Genomic DNA, 19,654 nt, shown 5'->3' with positions numbered 1-19,654 from the left:
TCTAATGCTGGTGATCAATTTCCATTTTACGTTTCACAGAATCAGACAACAGCTATTCTGTCAGCTGTGGAATACCCATTCTACGAGGTAAATCTCAGAGCAGATTAAATGCAAGCAGCATCCAGAGCTGCATAGGTAAGATCATACATACATCCCAACATGTAGAATTTGAAAGCAGTTGAATCTTGACAAGTAATGTTTTTTTTTTTCACAAAAAGGGTATTCAAGTCATCACTGAGGAGTAGGTCAGTCAAGACTTGACTTGAATCTTGGCGACTAATGGTGTGCACTTTCCACAAATAGGGTAGACTTTGATGGCTAATTTGTATTTTGTATTTTACCATTATAGGTTCCCATACAGGTAATCGCATTAGAGGTAATCTCATTTTTGTTGTGAGATATGTTACAGAACCCATTAAGCATATTAACTATAAACCAACATTTGGACATAAACTAGCAAACATGTTACCCATTTTAGCATAGTGTTTATTATTTATCATAATGTATTTATCAAAGTTTTAGTATGAAGGATTCCACATATAAACTAATAGAAAATCAAACAGATCATATATTATTAGGGCCCAAGCCACTAAGGTGCAGGGCCCTATTGATCCCCTAAGGATTATTATTTTTTTATTATTTACTTTTTTTTTTTTTTTCGTCTATCCAGGGTTTTTTGGGGGCCTTAACGTGCTCAAAAACTCTTGCGTGGCACAGGGACTCTACGGCGCCCCCTGGAACACAGTCAGAAAACTTTATGTATATGTCACACATACTTGCACATATTCATATGAAACTCGGTACACATATAGGACTCATTGAGCCGAACAACTTTCGCACTGCATGTTATAGGCTCCGCCCAACAGGAAGTTGGCTATTCAGGGCTGTGTAAAAAGCTCATGCTGTGGAATTTAATATACTCGTCATAGGTTTTTTACCCGATTGCCACCAAACTCGGTGAACATGATCTCAAGACATTGGGGATGCTAAATTGCGAAGGGATTTTTGATATCTCGAATGGTTTGGCCGTGGCGAGGCGATGATTTTATGGCGAGAAATGAGAAACAGGAAGCGTCTAATAACTTCCACATACATTGTCTGATTTTGATCAAACTTTAGTGGTTTGTTCGTTGTATGATGCAGATCTCATAGATGTGACTATTATGAGTCAAAGTTATGCATCAGGAAGTGTGTCTTTTTCAAAATGCTTTGAATTCAGCATCTTATTTTTACTCGATTTGCTTCAAACTTCATCAGAATAATGTAAAAATCATCTGATCTCACTCTACCTCTGTGTGTGTGTGTTGAGTGTGGGGGTGGGGGTGTGTGTGGGAGAGAGAGAGAAAGACTTTTAAACATCTCTTTATTCAACAGAAAAAATTAATCAGTTATTTTATTTATTTTTTTTTCCATTACAGCTTGAGAAATCTCTTAGGCCTTATCCTTTTCTGTCAGTTTTAGGGGGAAAAAAGTCCTAGAACCAGTTAATTTGTAGGGCACTGACAATATAATTTTATACAATTAAGTTACAAACGCGTGGATTTATACATTTTTGTGCTGCAAAAAATAATTTGACACTCATTTGATTCTGACCTATGACATCCTGTGACATGACATTCATCTGAATTTTCTGATATGTTTAAAGTGCATTATCCAAACTCTTCAAAACTTTTTACATTTGGAGAACAAGTCATTCGTTGGAAACATGCGTAGTTTCATATATTTAAAATGCTCAGGGGAGTGACAGAAAATGAAAAACTGTCAAACAGTTCAGCGCACAGATGAAGACTAAGGCAAAAATATACAGGCAAAAATATTTCACAAATGCTTATAGATCAATAAAATCGTTAAAAAATGCTTATAAATAAAGGTTTGGTAACACTTTACAATAATGTCTCATTTGTTAACATTAGTAAATGCATTAACTGACAAGAACCATCAATGCACAATATATTTTTGCAGCATTTATTAATGGTTGTTGATGTTAGTTAATCAAAATGTTCGTATTAATTCACATTGCATTAACTAATGTTAACAGATAAAGCTTTAAATTAATAATGTTTTAGTTTTGAACTTAACTGAATTTACATAATCTCATGGATGTAACAGTAAAACAGTTCAGCTCACAGATGAAGACTAAGCTGTAATGCAGGCAAAAATATTTCACAAATGCTTATAGATCAATAAAATCGTTAAAAAATGCTTATAAATAAAGGTTTGGTAACACTTTACAATAATGTCTCATTTGTTAACATTAGTAAATGCATTAACTGACAAGAACCATCAATGCACAATATATTTTTGCAGCATTTATTAATGGTTGTTGATGTTAGTTAATCAAAATGTTCGTATTAATTCACATTGCATTAACTAATGTTAACAGATAAAGCTTTAAATTAATAATGTTTTAGTTTTGAACTTAATATTAACTAACATTAATAAATGCTATATGTACATCCAGTCTGGTGGCCCCCAAAGCCACCCTTACTTGCAGTAAGATGGGGAAAAAAGAGAGCTGCTCTCTCACGTGTGCATCCAAAGCACATTACCTATCAGGTACGAACCAATACCCCCCAAATTACTTCATTTAACAAGCTTGTGCAGTCAACTCTAATGCTGGTGATCAATTTCCATTTTACGTTTCACAGAATCAGACAACAGCTATTCTGTCAGCTGTGGAATACCCATTCTACGAGGTAAATCTCAGAGCAGATTAAATGCAAGCAGCATCCAGAGCTGCATAGGTAAGATCATACATACATCCCAACATGTAGAATTTGAAAGCAGTTGAATCTTGACAAGTAATGTTTTTTTTTTTCACAAAAAGGGTATTCAAGTCATCACTGAGGAGTAGGTCAGTCAAGACTTGACTTGAATCTTGGCGACTAATGGTGTGCACTTTCCACAAATAGGGTAGACTTTGATGGCTAATTTGTATTTTGTATTTTACCATTATAGGTTCCCATACAGGTAATCGCATTAGAGGTAATCTCATTTTTGTTGTGAGATATGTTACAGAACCCATTAAGCATATTAACTATAAACCAACATTTGGACATAAACTAGCAAACATGTTACCCATTTTAGCATAGTGTTTATTATTTATCATAATGTATTTATCAAAGTTTTAGTATGAAGGATTCCACATATAAACTAATAGAAAATCAAACAGATCATATATTATTAGGGCCCAAGCCACTAAGGTGCAGGGCCCTATTGATCCCCTAAGGATTATTATTTTTTTATTATTTACTTTTTTTTTTTTTTTCGTCTATCCAGGGTTTTTTGGGGGCCTTAACGTGCTCAAAAACTCTTGCGTGGCACAGGGACTCTACGGCGCCCCCTGGAACACAGTCAGAAAACTTTATGTATATGTCACACATACTTGCACATATTCATATGAAACTCGGTACACATATAGGACTCATTGAGCCGAACAACTTTCGCACTGCATGTTATAGGCTCCGCCCAACAGGAAGTTGGCTATTCAGGGCTGTGTAAAAAGCTCATGCTGTGGAATTTAATATACTCGTCATAGGTTTTTTACCCGATTGCCACCAAACTCGGTGAACATGATCTCAAGACATTGGGGATGCTAAATTGCGAAGGGATTTTTGATATCTCGAATGGTTTGGCCGTGGCGAGGCGATGATTTTATGGCGAGAAATGAGAAACAGGAAGCGTCTAATAACTTCCACATACATTGTCTGATTTTGATCAAACTTTAGTGGTTTGTTCGTTGTATGATGCAGATCTCATAGATGTGACTATTATGAGTCAAAGTTATGCATCAGGAAGTGTGTCTTTTTCAAAATGCTTTGAATTCAGCATCTTATTTTTACTCGATTTGCTTCAAACTTCATCAGAATAATGTAAAAATCATCTGATCTCACTCTACCTCTGTGTGTGTGTGTTGAGTGTGGGGGTGGGGGTGTGTGTGGGAGAGAGAGAGAAAGACTTTTAAACATCTCTTTATTCAACAGAAAAAATTAATCAGTTATTTTATTTTATTTTTTTTCCATTACAGCTTGAGAAATCTCTTAGGCCTTATCCTTTTCTGTCAGTTTTAGGGGGAAAAAAGTCCTAGAACCAGTTAATTTGTAGGGCACTGACAATATAATTTTATACAATTAAGTTACAAACGCGTGGATTTATACATTTTTGTGCTGCAAAAAATAATTTGACACTCATTTGATTCTGACCTATGACATCCTGTGACATGACATTCATCTGAATTTTCTGATATGTTTAAAGTGCATTATCCAAACTCTTCAAAACTTTTTACATTTGGAGAACAAGTCATTCGTTGGAAACATGCGTAGTTTCATATATTTAAAATGCTCAGGGGAGTGACAGAAAATGAAAAACTGTCAAACAGTTCAGCGCACAGATGAAGACTAAGGCAAAAATATACAGGCAAAAATATTTCACAAATGCTTATAGATCAATAAAATCGTTAAAAAATGCTTATAAATAAAGGTTTGGTAACACTTTACAATAATGTCTCATTTGTTAACATTAGTAAATGCATTAACTGACAAGAACCATCAATGCACAATATATTTTTGCAGCATTTATTAATGGTTGTTGATGTTAGTTAATCAAAATGTTCGTATTAATTCACATTGCATTAACTAATGTTAACAGATAAAGCTTTAAATTAATAATGTTTTAGTTTTGAACTTAATATTAACTAACATTAATAAATGCTATATAATTATTGTTCATGTTAATTTATATAGTTAATGTTAATAACTGAAACCTTATTGTAAAGTATTACCAAAGTTCTATATATTGTTGTGTGTGTGTGTTTCACAGTCTTAATGGTTTGGATTAACCCATTTATTTCTGTATCTCTTAAAACCAGCCTGCCAGAGGGTTACTGTAAATGCATGTGCCCTCTGTGAACCATTCTCCAGATGCCCCCGGGGTGGCGTTTGCGCTGATGGCTTGGGCCCGCCATCGCTGCTTGCAGCTATATTTTAATTTGATATTCTGTGGTTAACGATAAACATTTTCTTAATGCTAAGCCCCTCAATTTCACTGATCATTTGTTGAAAAAAACTAAATTTTCTAAGACATTTAGGTCCTATTTTGTACCCTATTTGTTGAAAGTGCCGGCAAACAGAACCTGGAAAGCGATGAGACGTTTCTTTTGAACAGCTGCAGTCAATGATTCAGAGAAACATAATGACAGATACATCGCAGCTGTCCAATTACATGATCACTTGATGCACTTGGCAAATTAGAAACTTATTTACCATGCCTGATATTTCTTTTGATGTCAAACTTGTTTCACATTAGGATGCCTGTCACGGCACACTATAATCTCAAATTGCTGTTCCTCATAAGTGTTCAGAGTGAGCATAAAGCTAACATGAATCTGCTTTAAATGTTCACAAACAGCCCAGCTGGTTTTGTTTTCTCAATCAAGCGCGTTGCATGTAGCAAGCCAGCAGCTGTGAATTAATGTAGTTAGCTAGTAGTTGTCAGCAATGACTTTATATGAATCATGTTGAGCTGCATGTCAAGGCCTCTTTGTTTGGTTGTAGAGACTCAGGCTCCTCCAGTGAAGCAGACGGTGTCCTTCCGGATCAAGAATGCCAAATGCCACCTGCACCCGAAACATAAGGGGAGGGCAGAGGACAACGGCAGACAGATCGGGCCAGGTCAGAGGTCATAGGGGCCAGGAAATGAAGGGTACCATGTCATTTTGATGGTCCCTGTTGTGGAATAAGGTCATAGGACTGTTTGCTGAGGGAGCTGCATTCTCGTTTTGCTACTTAGACAGCAATAATTGGGATAAGGGATAGTTTACCCAAAAATGAAAATTCTGTTATCATTTACTCACACTTACTTCATCCCAAACCCATAAGACTTTGGTTAACATTCAAAATATTCCTAACATTTTTAATGAAACCTTTGAGGTTTTGAAGCGGTTCTAATATTCAGTCTCTCTAAACTAGGGCTGCAACTAGCGATTATTTTGATAATCGATTAGTTGGCCGATTATATTTTTCGATTAATCGGATAAAAAGCCTGTCTTTTTTTTATTGACAAAATACACTATTCCACGTGCTGCCTAATGCTATCCTTCAAACAGATGTGCCAACTAAATGCTATAAACATACTGTATGGTGAATATATCTATATCTATGCTATTCAGTACATTATGTGCAAAAATAGTTATAAAGCACAGTTTAAATGGAGAGTTTAAATAGACAAATGGACAAAGGACAGTTTAAATCCCTACACTAAAAATAGAGATGACAATGAAGATAATAAAGAAAAGCACAAACTCAGTGTTAACAGATGAGAGGAATGTTCTGCGTCAACACACAAATTCACTCTGAATACATTAACCTGTTACTGTAATTTCTTTATTCTGTAAATGTAAGGAACGTCTTAAATATATATTCAATTACATGCTGTTATCCCTTTACAGTTACTATAATAAAATTATTGAATTACATGTTGACTTTTAAACCTAAATGTAAAATCCAATAACAGATATTTCAGCAAAATTAATATTTTTGCGCTGCATATTAATTTTCTCCCTCTCTACTGCATTCAGTCTGTTTGAAGCGCCGCCGCTCGTTCAGTAAATTCTGAAGATTAACGCAGACTGTCGGGATGAGCCTTAATGCAAAATAAAAACACTTGCATGAATATGTAACATTTACAGATAATGATATAACCGTAAACTGAAAGTTTTGCACTGAGGAATCATATCACACATTAAATACATGCATCTGTCAAAGCGCCTGACAGGATGAGCAATGTTAAACATTACGCTACTGCATTAGTTTGAATTTTAAAATAAAGCATTCGCATGTTTTGGGCAGCTTGCATCACGCACCTATCCTGAAGCAACTCCCTCTGTTTCTTCCACTATTAAATTAATTTCGTCCATACAATGCGTTATTCAGTGGTATAATTTGATGCGACTGGCATAAGTTTTCCGTGCATGGTGGGTAGACGCAACTAATCAATAATGACATTCATTGTCGATAATTTTCATTATCGATTTTATTGATTAGTTCTTGCAGCCCTGCTCTAAACCTCTCCTTTCCCTGAGCCTACTCTGCTCTGATTGGTTGGATGGCCCAGTCTGTTGTGATTGGTCTATCGCGTACAGCATGTTAGTGATGGGAAGTTTGGATCATTTTACCGACTCGGACCTTTGAGTCTCGTTCAGCAAAATGAATGAATCTTTTTTCGAGTCATTTCGTTCATTTTAGCAAAATATAATTAAAATGTTGCGTGTTACTTCCCTAACACATCTACTACTTACGCAAACGTTGATCACACTACAAACAATACAAAACTGCTATAAGAAACAGAAAATATTAATTCATTGTTTACCTGGGTCTTCAGTCTATGATTAGCTCACTTCACCTCTTATCTGACAAGTCTTCGGGTTTGAGTCGTTCGTTCATCACGTGACAGCCCCATATGCTTTAACCAATGCAGTCTATGAGCCGGAAAGAGAATTGATTAGTTCATCTCTCGAGTCTTTCGAATCGTTCGTTCTTTTGTCACGTGACGTGACAGCATTGGATAGAGAAATTAGTTAATTTACAAGCTTCCTTACAAACGGGTGCATAGTTATTATTATTATTATCATCATCATCATTATTATAATTATTATTTACTCTTACAGTTACGTGATGCGTTTCTGGTCTCAAATTGTAGCTTTTTACTTCTTACAGTTTATAAATGTGTGAATTTCTGTCATTATGGTTCTTTTCCATAACACTGAATGTTGTAACAAAGGAAATAAAGAGTTGGTTATTATTAATAAGTCTCTTTCCGGCTCAGACTGCATTGGTTAAACTTATGGGGCTGTCACATGATGAACGAATGACTCGAAAAACCCAAAGACTCGAAACAGGTGAACTACTTGACTAATTCCAGTACAGAACCTATAGGATGTTGCGCATGCGCAACTAAACGAATCACTCCCCGAGACGACTCGTTCTTCCCGAGTCACATTAAAGATTCGTTCAAAATGAACGAATCGTTCAAGAACGACCCAACACTACAGCATGTGTCAGAAATGATACTCCCATTGCCATAGTTCCATATTTTTAACGCTCGATAGAAAATATAAACATCTATTATTTATCATACTTATAGAGCCAATTCTTTATTTTGGGAGACAATAACTTTATTTATAGTGCACTTTTGCAGATTGTTTACATTCACATACAGCTACATTACACACTGTCTGAAAGGCAATATTAGAAATGGCATAATAGGGGCATTTTAAGGTTGTGAAGGCATGGTAAAACGAATCCACATAATCCAAGTCTTTGTACGAGCACTTTATATGACGATCTAAACCAGGGGTGGCGAACGTCGGTCCCTTCAGACCCCTTGTCCAAATACCCACACTTGCAGTCTTGGCCACTTGAGAGCGCGTGCACGCGACAGGAAGTAAGTGCGCAAGACTGTCCCAGGTCTTCAAAACGCCAAAGTGCAGTACCCTTAACGCACACTAAATCCACACTATCTTGAATACCGCTCCGGAGCGCTATTCGAGGCTTAGTGTATCCCATCATGCATCATGTTTTGGAATAAATCATGAGACTTTTTGCCGAGATCTCGCGAGAGGTCACGGAAACCTTTCCAATGCAAGTTAAATATTAATATAATAATTAGATATTACATATAATTTGGTAGAAAAACAGTGTTTTTACATTTTATTGGTGCAAAGATGAGTAGTGGTGATATTTATTTTGTACAACATTTGCAACTGCTTTTTATCACTTAATTAGAAGCAACACAAATTAAAAATGTCATGTTATAGGGACTACTGAACAGACATTTAGAAGTTGATTTTAAAGTGCAAAGTATTTAAAATTAAAATTAAAATAAAGCTATGTAAACACTTGCATTTTTACACTATAAGTGTGTCCCATCAGGTAATGAAAAGTTCGACACACACAAACTTCTTCATCCTCACTTGAACACTTGGGCCAAATACAGGAAATACGTCGTATAAGTGGTCAAGTGCAAAGACCGCAAGTGTGGGTATTTGGTCAAGGCAATCGTTTTGCTTCAACCCTAATCAAACACACCTGAACAAGCTAATCAAGGTCTGAAGGGTTACTAGGAAGCTACAGGCAGGATAGTTTTTTAGGGTTGGAGCTGAACCCTCCAGGACCGGAGTTCACCACCCCTGATCTAAACAATGATCTACACACAAGCATACACCTATGGTAAACACAGAAGCATATGTGCATCTCGTTCACAATATGTGATTTGCTCTGTGTGCGCCTGTTTATATGTAAAAAAAAAAAAAAGGCCTAAATTGAAGATGAGTAAATAATGACTATTTTCATTTTTGGATGCCTTTAAATCCCCATTATTGCAAATTTCATGCTATATATTTATAAGAGTTAGTAAGTTGACAATCTAATAGTGTCTTTCCAAAAAATGTGAAACCCTCTTTGTGTGAATAATAACTTGATTTCCAGGTGGCCAACCGTGCAACAACTGCCTGGTCACGTTCGTTAACCTGAAGTGCGACTCGTCTAAGAAGGCCAAAGGTCGTCGGGCACGTAACCCATCAAGCAAAGAGGTCACGCGCATCACTCTGGAGCTGGAGGCTGAGGTCAAGCCAGGAGACGCCACTGGTGAGTCTGACATCCTCCACCTAAAACAAACCCTCTACCTACCTACAGAAAATGCAGGATGAGCGTGGAAGGTCATGACGTTCATCTTGTTCTCCTGTAGGGAACTGTAACATGATGTGTCAAAGGCAGCGCATGGAGCAGCAGATGAAGTCATACATTAAAGCCCTGAAAAAATCCATTAACCAGGAGCGTTTCCTCATCCGTGTGGCTGGATTGGAGTACGAGGTGGCACAGAAGATCCCACAAGCTGGAATGAGGCAGGAGAACTGTGGACCGGGCCGAGAAAAAGACAGCGGCCGCTGTGGTAAGAACGGAAGAGTGAGTGGGGTTTGTTTTATATTAACCCCCTTCTCCACTGCAACTTGATGCAAGAGAGCTATCTTTAAACAAAGTGCCAACTGTTAAGAACGAACGAGAGCATCTACTAGAGATGGTCTGGGACTTGCACTGTCACAAAACAGTTGACTTGTAGGCTATTTAGCTGAGACTCTAAATTAGCGACTCATGAATAAAAGTTTTAGGTCTACTTTTTTGAGATTATTATGACGCTGATACAGTTCACCCCTTTTTTCTGTGAAAATGTGTTGTTGTTTGCTTTTATATTCCATAGCAGTTTTTCCCAAGAAATACCTAGAAATGATATTTTATATAAATAAAATATGTGAAATATGAAATAAATTGTCCTGCAATAAGGTTCATAAAACGAACCTGCAGCATATAGAAAAATGTTGCTGAAAGAGATTTGGCTTGGACTCTGATCGCCTCAGCTTGTCTGGTTTTTTATGCAGAAGTGATGCAAAATGTGTTAAATGAACAGACATTGCATGCCATTGCTATTCTTTGACGATAGTTATCTGAGATTGCTTGCAAACATTTATAAGAAGGAATTGGGAGTACTGACAACAAATGCAATGGAAACAAAACCAACTAAAGCAAAGTTCACAATTTTTCAAGTCTTGGGTTACGAATTATAGCATTTTACATTCATCGCTTAAAACCACAAGGTCTTTAGAGTCGAATTTCAAAGTTGCATCTGTCAAAAAACAAACAAAAAAGAAACAGAGCTCAGAATTTCAGCTTCCTCACTGCTGCCCCCTGCTGGCTGCTCTCTCTTAGTCAGATGTTTGCCTGGGTCATACTACCATGGTGAGCAGGAACGCTGCGCCCAGTGCCCACCTGGAACATTCCAGGAACGTGAAGGTCAGCTGGCCTGTGACCTTTGTCCCGGAGGAGACCGCCATGGCCCAGTAGGGGCCCGCAACATCACGTCATGTGCAGGTAACTAGACTTAATCAGTGTGCCTTCTACTTGTAATAGATGTAAATGTTTGCTGCACTAGGCACTTCTTCATTTTTCTCTTAAGAGTACACTTTTAACCATTCTTGGTCATTTGTTGTCTGTTTATAGGTCAATGTCCGCCTGGTTATTTCTCCAGCGACGGGTTCAAGCCCTGTCAACCGTGCCCCGTGGGAACGTACCAGCCCGACCCAGGACGAACACTCTGTTTCCCCTGTGGAGGTGGGCTCGGTACCAAAAGAGAGGGCGCCAGCTCCTTTAATGACTGTGAGGTCAAAGGTCAGACATTTTGAGACTCTACAGTGCAGTGCATTTACATAAAGCTAGACAGTGGGGACAAAATAATGTTTGGAGCAAAACATGGTGCACAATTTGTATGTTGTTTACACCAGTTTGGCATCATTGAGATACTATTATAGGTTTTTAGTAATATTTCAAATTAGTTTTTATCTTTTCTTTTCTTTTTAGTTAACGTTTCAGTAATTCTGTTGTTTTGTCATTTTATTCATTTTTCTTAAATATCTGTATGTATTTTGTTACTTTTTATTTAAATTTTAGTTATTTTACTATATCATATGTATATATAGTATATATATATATGTATATATCATATAAGTTAAATAAAAATGAGAAATATTCTGGGAGGAGAGTAATAAAAATGTAAATGAATCATGCAAGGTTATTTACTAAGGGTTGTGGTAGTCAGGGTGCAGGGTTGCCAGGTTTTCGCTACAAAACCCACCCAATTACTACTCAAAACTAGCCTGAAAATAGCCCAATTGCTATAGGTATCTGCTAATTCCTAATATAGGCCAATTGCTAATGCTATCTCATTGGCTGTAGGTCATCGCCGAAGTGTTTTTCAGTCAGAACTCATTTCACACAACGTGATTGTGAATCGCCGACAGCTCCAGATATTTAGCATGCCAAATATTTCATGGGCGTCTGCGATTCCCTTAGATAGCGTCTTTGATAATTCACACTGCGTGATTGTCACTCGCGTGAACGAGCACCGATTTGCCTCCGATTTCGGGCATTTGTCGGCGATTTCACAAAACCTGTCGGCGAGTGAAAAATCGGGCTAAAATCGTGCAGTGTGAACTCGGCATTACTGATATTTGTGCCATTATTTAACGACCAAATAAAGCATGTCTTAACCCATTTTGTGCCTGTGTTTAGTAGATTACTTGCACCTGATTACCATCAACTCTGCTTGTTTGCGACCCTAAGCTAATTTGTGCTGCTTTTTGTAGATTGCTTTGATAATTACGGAAATGATCCAGCTGCGTCTGTATTCTTTAATTTGCGCGTTGATCAACTGCAGTTCTTTCCACTTTCATCGCACTTTAATAGAATTGCTATCTCGCATTAATTTGTCCTGTTCAGTAAATCTGGGCCTCAGACTCTTGTGTGCGAAGGAAGCTTCATGCTAAATCAGCCCATGTGATATTGGTGTTTGTGTGTGTAGTGTTGTGTTCTCCAGGTCACTATTATAACACCTCAGTTCATCGTTGCATCCGCTGTCCTCATGGAACCTACCAGGCTGAGTTCAGACAGAACTACTGCATTTCCTGTCCTGGAAACACCACCACAGACTTCGACGGGGCCATCAGTGTGTCTCAATGCAAGAGTGAGTCCATTCGTTCTTAAGCGCAACTTCTAATCAGTCGATTAATCAGGCTAATTTGAAATCTGGAAATAAAAGCAATATCAGATCAGCAAATTGCATTTTGAGTGAACTGATGCGTTTTATAAAGAATAAACCTGTATTTTGGCACTGGGAATAAAAAGCATTTAAGGAATAAAAAGTTATCCAGGTCTAGAAATGTTCCATTTTACCATAATGTTATCTTGTTTGTTTGTGGTGTGTTCAGATCGGGAATGTGGGGGTGAAATAGGCGAGTTCATCGGGTACATCGAGTCCCCCAACTATCCAGGAAACTACCCAGCCAATGTAGAGTGTATCTGGACGATCAACCCTCCACACAAACGCAAGATTCTGATCGTGGTTCCGGAGATCTTCCTCCCATCTGAGGATGAGTGTGGAGATGTCCTAGTAATGAGGAAGAACGGTACGTTTTTGTTCTCTGCTAGGCTTAACCTTCAAATCAACTGTCAAAAATGATTTCACACTTTCAGTACAACATGCTTAAAATAGCAAGCTAGCATTAAAGTACCCTACCGTTCAAAAGTTTGAGATCAGAAAGATTTGTAATGCTTTTTAAAGAAGTCTCTTATGCTCATCAAAGTTGCATTTATTTCAAAAATACAGAAGAAAACAGTAATATTATAAAATATTATTGCAATTTCAAATAATGGTTTACTGTTTTAATATACTTTCAAACATAATTTATTCCTGTGATGCAAAGCTGAATTTTCAGCAGTATTACTTCAGTCTTCAGTGTCGCATGATCCTTCAGATATCATTCTAATATGCTGATTTATTATCAATGTTGGAAACCGTTTTTGCTGCTTAATATTTTTTTGAAACCTGTGAATTTGAATAAATTGCTGTTCTTTTTAACTTTTTATTCATCAAAGAATCCTGAAAAAAGTATCACAGGTTCCAAAAAATATTGAGCAGCACAACAGTTTCCAACATTAATAATAAATCAGCATATTGCTAATAAATCAGAATAGGCTTGTTCGAGATGAACTACACTAGCCTGCCACCGGCTGGAGAGAGTAGCCGCTTGCAGTTGGGGCGAAATTAAAAGCAGAGGCGTCAAGTTGGGACACTTTCTGCTCCACGCTCTCACGGTGTTTGCATACTCTATCACAGAGGAAGTGAAATATATGCAATATTTGTCAAATACACAGACATTTCAGAAACGTTTTCATGAGCAACACAAGCACTTTTTATATACTGCTTAATATAGCACCATCTGTTCATTAATACATCTGCATGACTTTACAATAGGAAGAATCGCCGACAGCTCTGTCTGGTGCAGGGTTGCCAGGTTTTCGCTACAAAACCCACCCAATTACTACTCAAAACTAGCCTGAAAATAGCCCAATTGCTATAGGTATCTGCTAATTCCTAATATAGGCCAATTGCTAATGCTATCTCATTGGCTGTAGGTCATCGCCGAAGTGTTTTTCAGTCAGAACTCATTTCACACAACGTGATTGTGAATCGCCGACAGCTCCAGATATTTAGCATGCCAAATATTTCATGGGCGTCTGCGATTCCCTTAGATAGCGTCTTTGATAATTCACACTGCGTGATTGTCACTCGCGTGAACGAGCACTGATTTGCCTCCGATTTCGGGCATTTGTCGGCGATTTCACAAAACCTGTCGGCGAGTGAAAAATCGGGCTAAAATCGTGCAGTGTGAACTCGGCATTACTGATATTTGTGCCATTATTTAACGACCAAATAAAGCATGTCTTAACCCATTTTGTGCCTGTGTTTAGTAGATTACTTGCACCTGATTACCATCAACTCTGCTTGTTTGCGACCCTAAGCTAATTTGTGCTGCTTTTTGTAGATTGCTTTGATAATTACGGAAATGATCCAGCTGCGTCTGTATTCTTTAATTTGCGCGTTGATCAACTGCAGTTCTTTCCACTTTCATCGCACTTTAATAGAATTGCTATCTCGCATTAATTTGTCCTGTTCAGTAAATCTGGGCCTCAGACTCTTGTGTGCGAAGGAAGCTTCATGCTAAATCAGCCCATGTGATATTGGTGTTTGTGTGTGTAGTGTTGTGTTCTCCAGGTCACTATTATAACACCTCAGTTCATCGTTGCATCCGCTGTCCTCATGGAACCTACCAGGCTGAGTTCAGACAGAACTACTGCATTTCCTGTCCTGGAAACACCACCACAGACTTCGACGGGGCCATCAGTGTGTCTCAATGCAAGAGTGAGTCCATTCGTTCTTAAGCGCAACTTCTAATCAGTCGATTAATCAGGCTAATTTGAAATCTGGAAATAAAAGCAATATCAGATCAGCAAATTGCATTTTGAGTGAACTGATGCGTTTTATAAAGAATAAACCTGTATTTTGGCACTGGGAATAAAAAGCATTTAAGGAATAAAAAGTTATCCAGGTCTAGAAATGTTCCATTTTACCATAATGTTATCTTGTTTGTTTGTGGTGTGTTCAGATCGGGAATGTGGGGGTGAAATAGGCGAGTTCATCGGGTACATCGAGTCCCCCAACTATCCAGGAAACTACCCAGCCAATGTAGAGTGTATCTGGACGATCAACCCTCCACACAAACGCAAGATTCTGATCGTGGTTCCGGAGATCTTCCTCCCATCTGAGGATGAGTGTGGAGATGTCCTAGTAATGAGGAAGAACGGTACGTTTTTGTTCTCTGCTAGGCTTAACCTTCAAATCAACTGATTTCACACTTTTCACACTTTCAGTACAACATGCTTAAAATAGCAAGCTAGCATTAAAGTACCCTACCGTTCAGATCAGAAATTTAAATGAAACCGTATTCTATTTTAATATATTTTAAATGTAATTTATTCCTGTGACGACAAAGCTGAAATTTCAGCATCATTACGCCAGTCTTCAGTGTCGCATGATCCTTCAGATATCATTCTAATATGCTGATTTATTATCAATGTTGGAAACCGTTTTTGCTGCTTAATATTTTTTTGAAACCTGTGAATTTGAATAAATTGCTGTTCTTTTTAACTTTTTATTCATCAAAGAATCCTGAAAAAAGTATCACAGGTTCCAAAAAATATTGAGCAGCACAACAGTTTCCAACATTAATAATAAATCAGCATATTGCTAATAAATCAGAATAGGCTTGTTCGAGATGAACTACACTAGCCTGCCACCGGCTGGAGAGAGTAGCCGCTTGCAGTTGGGGCGAAATTAAAAGCAGAGGCGTCAAGTTGGGACACTTTCTGCTCCACGCTCTCACGGTGTTTGCATACTCTATCACAGAGGAAGTGAAATATATGCAATATTTGTCAAATACACAGACATTTCAGAAACGTTTTCATGAGCAACACAAGCACTTTTTATATACTGCTTAATATAGCACCATCTGTTCATTAATACATTTCAACATAAACATATGAAGAGTTTGGTTCCAAAACGCCAAAACCATTTTTTTTTTAATTGAGTTTCCGCCAAAATCAGTATTGTATCTGGTCGGTATTGAAAAGTCAATTTTTAATTTTACGCAAAATGCGATATCCGCCGAGTTATTCTGTCATGTTTTACTTTTGGAAGTTGAATGTAAGGGAAATGTCATTTTGGAATTTCTGTGGTTTAATGTGATATTGTTGTTCATGTATGCTCATTATGAAATTTTCTTTTATTGTTGTAATTAATTTATAGCATTAACAAGGTGACCCGTTGTTTTCATTTTGGGAGCGTTGACTGATTGTGAATGTATTTTTAGTCCAGTGCCTGCAAAGATTAGTATTGACCAAGTTCAGAGGCTGTCATATGTGGATCAACTTACTATGTTGTGTATTTCATCATATGTGGATCAACTTACTATTTGTGTATTTTCAACAGTTTCAATATGAAAAATAACTTTTATATTGATTCAATGGATTTATTGCATTTCGGAAAAAAAAAAAAAGTGTCATGGATGTATTGCATTTTGGGAAAAAATAATACAATTTTATAATAAATCTTTGAAAATCTAAATCTGGATTTGAATTTTTAATGTTATTATAACCTAAAGATGCTATGTGAAAGTCTGAAACAGAAAATAGTGGTTTTCATCTTGCCACTTTCTTGGTAAAGAAAACACATTTTTACTCAAATTAATCAAAATAGATTTATAACGTTTTGGAACCAAACTCTTCATATACTATTTAAATGCCTATAAAGTGTGGGTATATGTGCTTTTTGATAAACGTGACTCAATATAACAGTGCGACTACACTGATTTGTGAGCATTATTGGAATTGAATTGTTAGAATAAGCACGCAACATGTCGTGCTTGTCATCACAGAATCTGACCAATGAGAATAAAGTGTGTCGTCATCAAGGCTTTCGCAGCCGATTTTGAGCAACTGCAGCGCCTGACCTGGGCGGCTGGTCTCGTTTTGCTCTCGTGGTACTTTGATGACACATGTGATCGCAAGGCTGCTGCAGCGCCAAAGTCGGAAAAATTTTAACCAGAATGCATTGCTTTTGTCAGGCGGCAGCTGATCTTTGCGAAAAAAGCCTAATGATTTCTGAAGAATCATGTGACACTGAAGACTGGAGTAATGATGACAATTCTGCTTTGCATCAGGAATAAATTATAATATTAAACCGTTATTTTAATTTGTAATATTTCATATGATTTTGATCAAATATGTACAGCCTTGATGAGCATAAGAAACATCTTTAAAAAAACACTAAAAACCCAAACTTTTGGACAGCAGTCTAGGTTTGATATTAGTGTAATAAAATATTGACTTTCCAGGGTGTTTGCAGTCTCTCCATGTTAGTGGTGATAGTTTGCTTCTAAAAATAGGTTAGCTTTGATTTGAATGCTGACCTTTTCTTTTCTTAGGGTCAGCAACCTCTATCACCACTTATGAAACATGTCAGACGTATGAGAGACCGATTGCATTTACAGCCCGATCGCGCCGCCTCTGGATCAACTTCAAATCCAACGATGTAAACAGCGCTCGTGGATTCCAGATTCCATACGTCACTTACGATGGTACAGTCGGGGTCTGAATACTTTCCGTACCCACTGTGTATATATATGTATATAAAAATAATGCTAAAAATTCTCAGGAGAAAGATTTGTGATGAGTTTCAATTCATTCTTGACTTTCATCGTCACTTAAATGTTTTGATTTTCTTGTATTTAGAAGACTATGAGCAACTGGTTGAAGACATTGTAAGAGATGGAAGACTTTACGCCTCTGAAAACCATCAAGAAATACTTAAGGTCAGTTTTGCATTGACTTTTTTTTTGTTTTCCAATACAAATATCTAAACATTCTTAAGATACATTAACTTGAAGTAAAATGACTTAAAGGCACAATGTAAGATTTTTTTTTTATTCAAATATCCAAAAACCACTAGAACAGTGTTATATATTTTGCTGACTTGTGTATTTGCATTATCCCAAATGTTTCGAAGAATGTTTAAATCCAGAGAAAAAAAGCTATTTTTAACTAGTGACACGGGCCGTGTCCATAGTGTCGCCTGCCAATGACGTCATAACCCCTTGATTTCAGGTTTTGTTTTGTAGAAAACACCAAAGACGCTTTAATATGTTGTGGTTTTAATAGACGACCTGTCTGTGGGGATGAAGACCACATGATTCCACCCTCAGTCACGGCATCATCAAACTACGCCTTTGTCTCTTTGTTTATTTTGAATACGTGCTCTCTAGCGGCGAAAATTACATATTGTGCCTTTAAGATGTAAGTCTTGTGTTCTGAAAAATGTATCAAAAGCAAATTTTTGTTGAAAACAAGAAAAAGTATCTGCCAATGGGTAAGAAAAATAAGTTTTCCCCTTGAAACAAGTTTACTTTTCTGTCTCCACTTGCAGATGTATTTCATGTTTAAGCTCACTTAATTTAGATACTTTTTTTTTTTTTTTTTAATTAATTTAGTTTTTCGCTTTTCAATTTAAAGTATCTCCAGTTAAGAATGTTTAGATATTTATACTGGAAAACAAGAAAAATATTTTTTTATTTGCAGGGTAATGAAGTCTAACTTTGCAATAACAGCAATGAATGTGTTAAGATACTTTTTATGTGTTTTCCAAGACACAAGTCTCATTTACTACATCTCTTTATCGAAAACCCGTAATTTGCTCCAAGTGTGATTTTTGCTTAAACTGTATTTCAAGTAATAGAAAGATTGTTTAAACTGCTTGTTTCCATGCAATGACCATGCATGATGACAGTTTATTCCAGGTCTCATTCCATTTCACTCCTTTTTGTTTCTCGCCAGGATAAAAAACTGATTAAAACTCTGTTCGACGTGCTGGCTCACCCAAACAATTACTACAAGTACTCAACTCGGGACTCCACAGAGATGCTCCCGCGTTCCTTCATACGCCTCATCCACAGCAAAGTCTCCGCCTTCCTGCGTCCGTACAAATAGTCGAAAGTGTCATCTGTCTCCACACACCTCCTGTCACCTGGCCTCGAGTCAACGGGATCCTACACACACATTTAAAGGACATATACACACACACACATTTACAACGGCACACACACAATCACACTATGCAGATGTTTCACTTTACCTTTTTCTTTTCTTTTTCTTGTCAGTCATCTCTGAGGGGAAAAAAAGCTTCCGTGTAGTCTACATGTAACGCAGTCGTATCCAGCCAAACTGAAGTGTTTCCTTTCTCTACGTGTCGGTCACCGTTCTGTGATGTCGATGTTTTTTTTGTTCAGTGGTTTGCACGCTCAGTCCTGAGGCATCCCGTAGAGGAAGACGATGGTTTGGGTGGTTCCCACAACCCCCGTTAAGAGCGACGTGTAAGTTTAAACACGCCTGATTGTGTTGTACAGACCAGTGGCGGTTCGTGGGTTTTAAAATAGAGGAGGCACACTAATTGTATTGGTCTGGGATCCCTGCCGATTATTATTATTATTATATTATTTACTTAACCACTTTAAAATGGCTTTTTGGTTGCTTTTAGTCAGAAAACGACATACATACAGCAAGATAATATAATTTCACTTAACGTACCTGGCCTATCACTTGAAGCAAACATCCATCCCTTCTTAAAAGTCTGTGTTAAAAGAGAGCTGCCTGTTGTGCCA

The 19,654-nt window shown here is 37.3% G+C and overlaps 1 protein-coding gene across 2 annotated transcripts in view; it reads left to right on the top strand.

The window, feature by feature from the left end:
• LOC107692800 (signal peptide, CUB domain, EGF-like 3) overlaps positions 1–19,109 on the top strand; it is a 121,520-nt gene extending 102,411 nt beyond the window's left edge. For both annotated transcript variants that reach the window (XM_016491996.1, XM_016491995.1), the window contains 11 exons: positions 40–135; positions 5,553–5,669; positions 9,483–9,641; positions 9,742–9,945; positions 10,758–10,919; positions 11,049–11,216; positions 12,406–12,567; positions 12,812–13,009; positions 17,426–17,578; positions 17,733–17,812; positions 18,831–19,109. In XM_016491996.1, coding sequence (XP_016347482.1) covers positions 40–135; positions 5,553–5,669; positions 9,483–9,641; positions 9,742–9,945; positions 10,758–10,919; positions 11,049–11,216; positions 12,406–12,567; positions 12,812–13,009; positions 17,426–17,578; positions 17,733–17,812; positions 18,831–18,983 — 1,652 coding nt within the window. In that variant the 3' untranslated portion in view covers positions 18,984–19,109. The remainder of the gene's footprint in view (positions 1–39; positions 136–5,552; positions 5,670–9,482; positions 9,642–9,741; positions 9,946–10,757; positions 10,920–11,048; positions 11,217–12,405; positions 12,568–12,811; positions 13,010–17,425; positions 17,579–17,732; positions 17,813–18,830) is intronic.
• Positions 19,110–19,654: the final 545 nt, after the last annotated feature.

This window comes from Sinocyclocheilus anshuiensis, unplaced genomic scaffold, assembly GCF_001515605.1.
Source record: "Sinocyclocheilus anshuiensis isolate Anshui unplaced genomic scaffold, SAMN03320099.WGS_v1.1 scaffold871, whole genome shotgun sequence".
Taxonomy (NCBI): Eukaryota; Metazoa; Chordata; class Actinopteri; order Cypriniformes; family Cyprinidae; genus Sinocyclocheilus; species Sinocyclocheilus anshuiensis.
This window is presented reverse-complemented; position numbering and strand designations above follow the sequence as displayed.